Below are 1,072 nucleotides of genomic sequence, written 5' to 3'. Positions count from 1 at the left end.
ACGCCCCCACGCCAGCCCGGACCGCCGGCGGATGGTGTCAGCGCTCACGGGCCCCTTTGACCCGACCACGGCCTCCGACAGCCTACCGCGGCCATGGAGCCCGCCGCCCACAGGCAACCTCCGGCGGCCGGGCCCGCACGGCCCCGCGGCCGCCGCCCTGCGCCGCACGCACACGTTCAACAGCGGCGAGGGCCGGGGTGACAGTCCCCGCGGCCGCCACGCCCCGGCCCAGCACGGACTTGGCGCACCTCCTCGCCTACGGGGGCACAGACAGGACTGCGCCCCCCGTGCCCTAGGCGGGGGCCCCCGGACGCCTCCGCTGTGCCAGCCACGGGAACAGGAGCGAGAGACCCGGCCCAACGCCGAGTGGGGTGCTCCAGACCACCCCCCCCAGTGCGCAGGGGAGGGGCCTCCGCCACAGGAAGCACAAAGGCCTGGCCCCCCACCCTGCCGGGGCCGCGGGACATGAGGCGGTTTGGGGGGCGGGAGGATGTGCTATAGATTTGAGGTTGACCTTCTGTGCGTGGGTTTGGGTTTGTTTCCAATTTGCGGTTGTTGTTTTTTTTGCAGTTTTCTACCCAATTGCACAACTCCGTTCTTGGGGTGGCGGCCCAGGGCTTGGAGGGGGCGGGATGAGGAGGGGGCCACAGCTGCAGACCCAAGTGCCCCCCCTCCAGGCCCCTCCTTGACCTAGGCTCCTGGCGTGCGTGAGTGTGTGTATGTGTGTGTGTGTGTGTGCATGCCGTGTTCGTGTGCAAGGGGCCGGGAAGGGGAGGGAGGTGTGCGTGTGAATGCCCACGAGGGCTGCTGCCGGCGTGTGCGTGGCGATGGGCACTCATGCAGGGTGTGTGTCTGTGTGTGAGTGCGGCGGCCCCAGAGGCCTGGGCGTTTGGCTGAGCCAACACAAGGGGCTTCCAGAAGGCCAGGGGGGCCTCCAACTGCCGGTCAGGAATTTGAGGGGAGACAGAGAAGGGGTTTCAGGGGCAGAGGCCAAGAGGGCCTGCCCATATGCCACACTGGGCAGCAGCTGAGTAAACGTGTTGGGGGGGGCAGCAAAGTGGGTGGGGCCCCC

General features: G+C 68.8%; 1 protein-coding gene across 1 annotated transcript; it reads left to right on the top strand.

The window, feature by feature from the left end:
* On the top strand, positions 1-1,060 carry LOC106695208 (semaphorin-6B-like). Its single transcript, XM_014448871.2, has one exon. The coding sequence runs from the start codon at positions 32-34 to the stop codon at positions 467-469; it is 438 nt and encodes a 145-aa protein (XP_014304357.1). The 5' UTR covers positions 1-31; the 3' UTR covers positions 470-1,060.
* The last annotated feature ends 12 nt before the right edge of the window (positions 1,061-1,072 follow it).

Source organism: Myotis lucifugus, unplaced genomic scaffold (genome assembly GCF_000147115.1).
Source record: "Myotis lucifugus unplaced genomic scaffold, Myoluc2.0 scaffold_947, whole genome shotgun sequence".
NCBI classification, from domain to species: domain Eukaryota; kingdom Metazoa; phylum Chordata; class Mammalia; order Chiroptera; family Vespertilionidae; genus Myotis; species Myotis lucifugus.
This window is presented reverse-complemented; position numbering and strand designations above follow the sequence as displayed.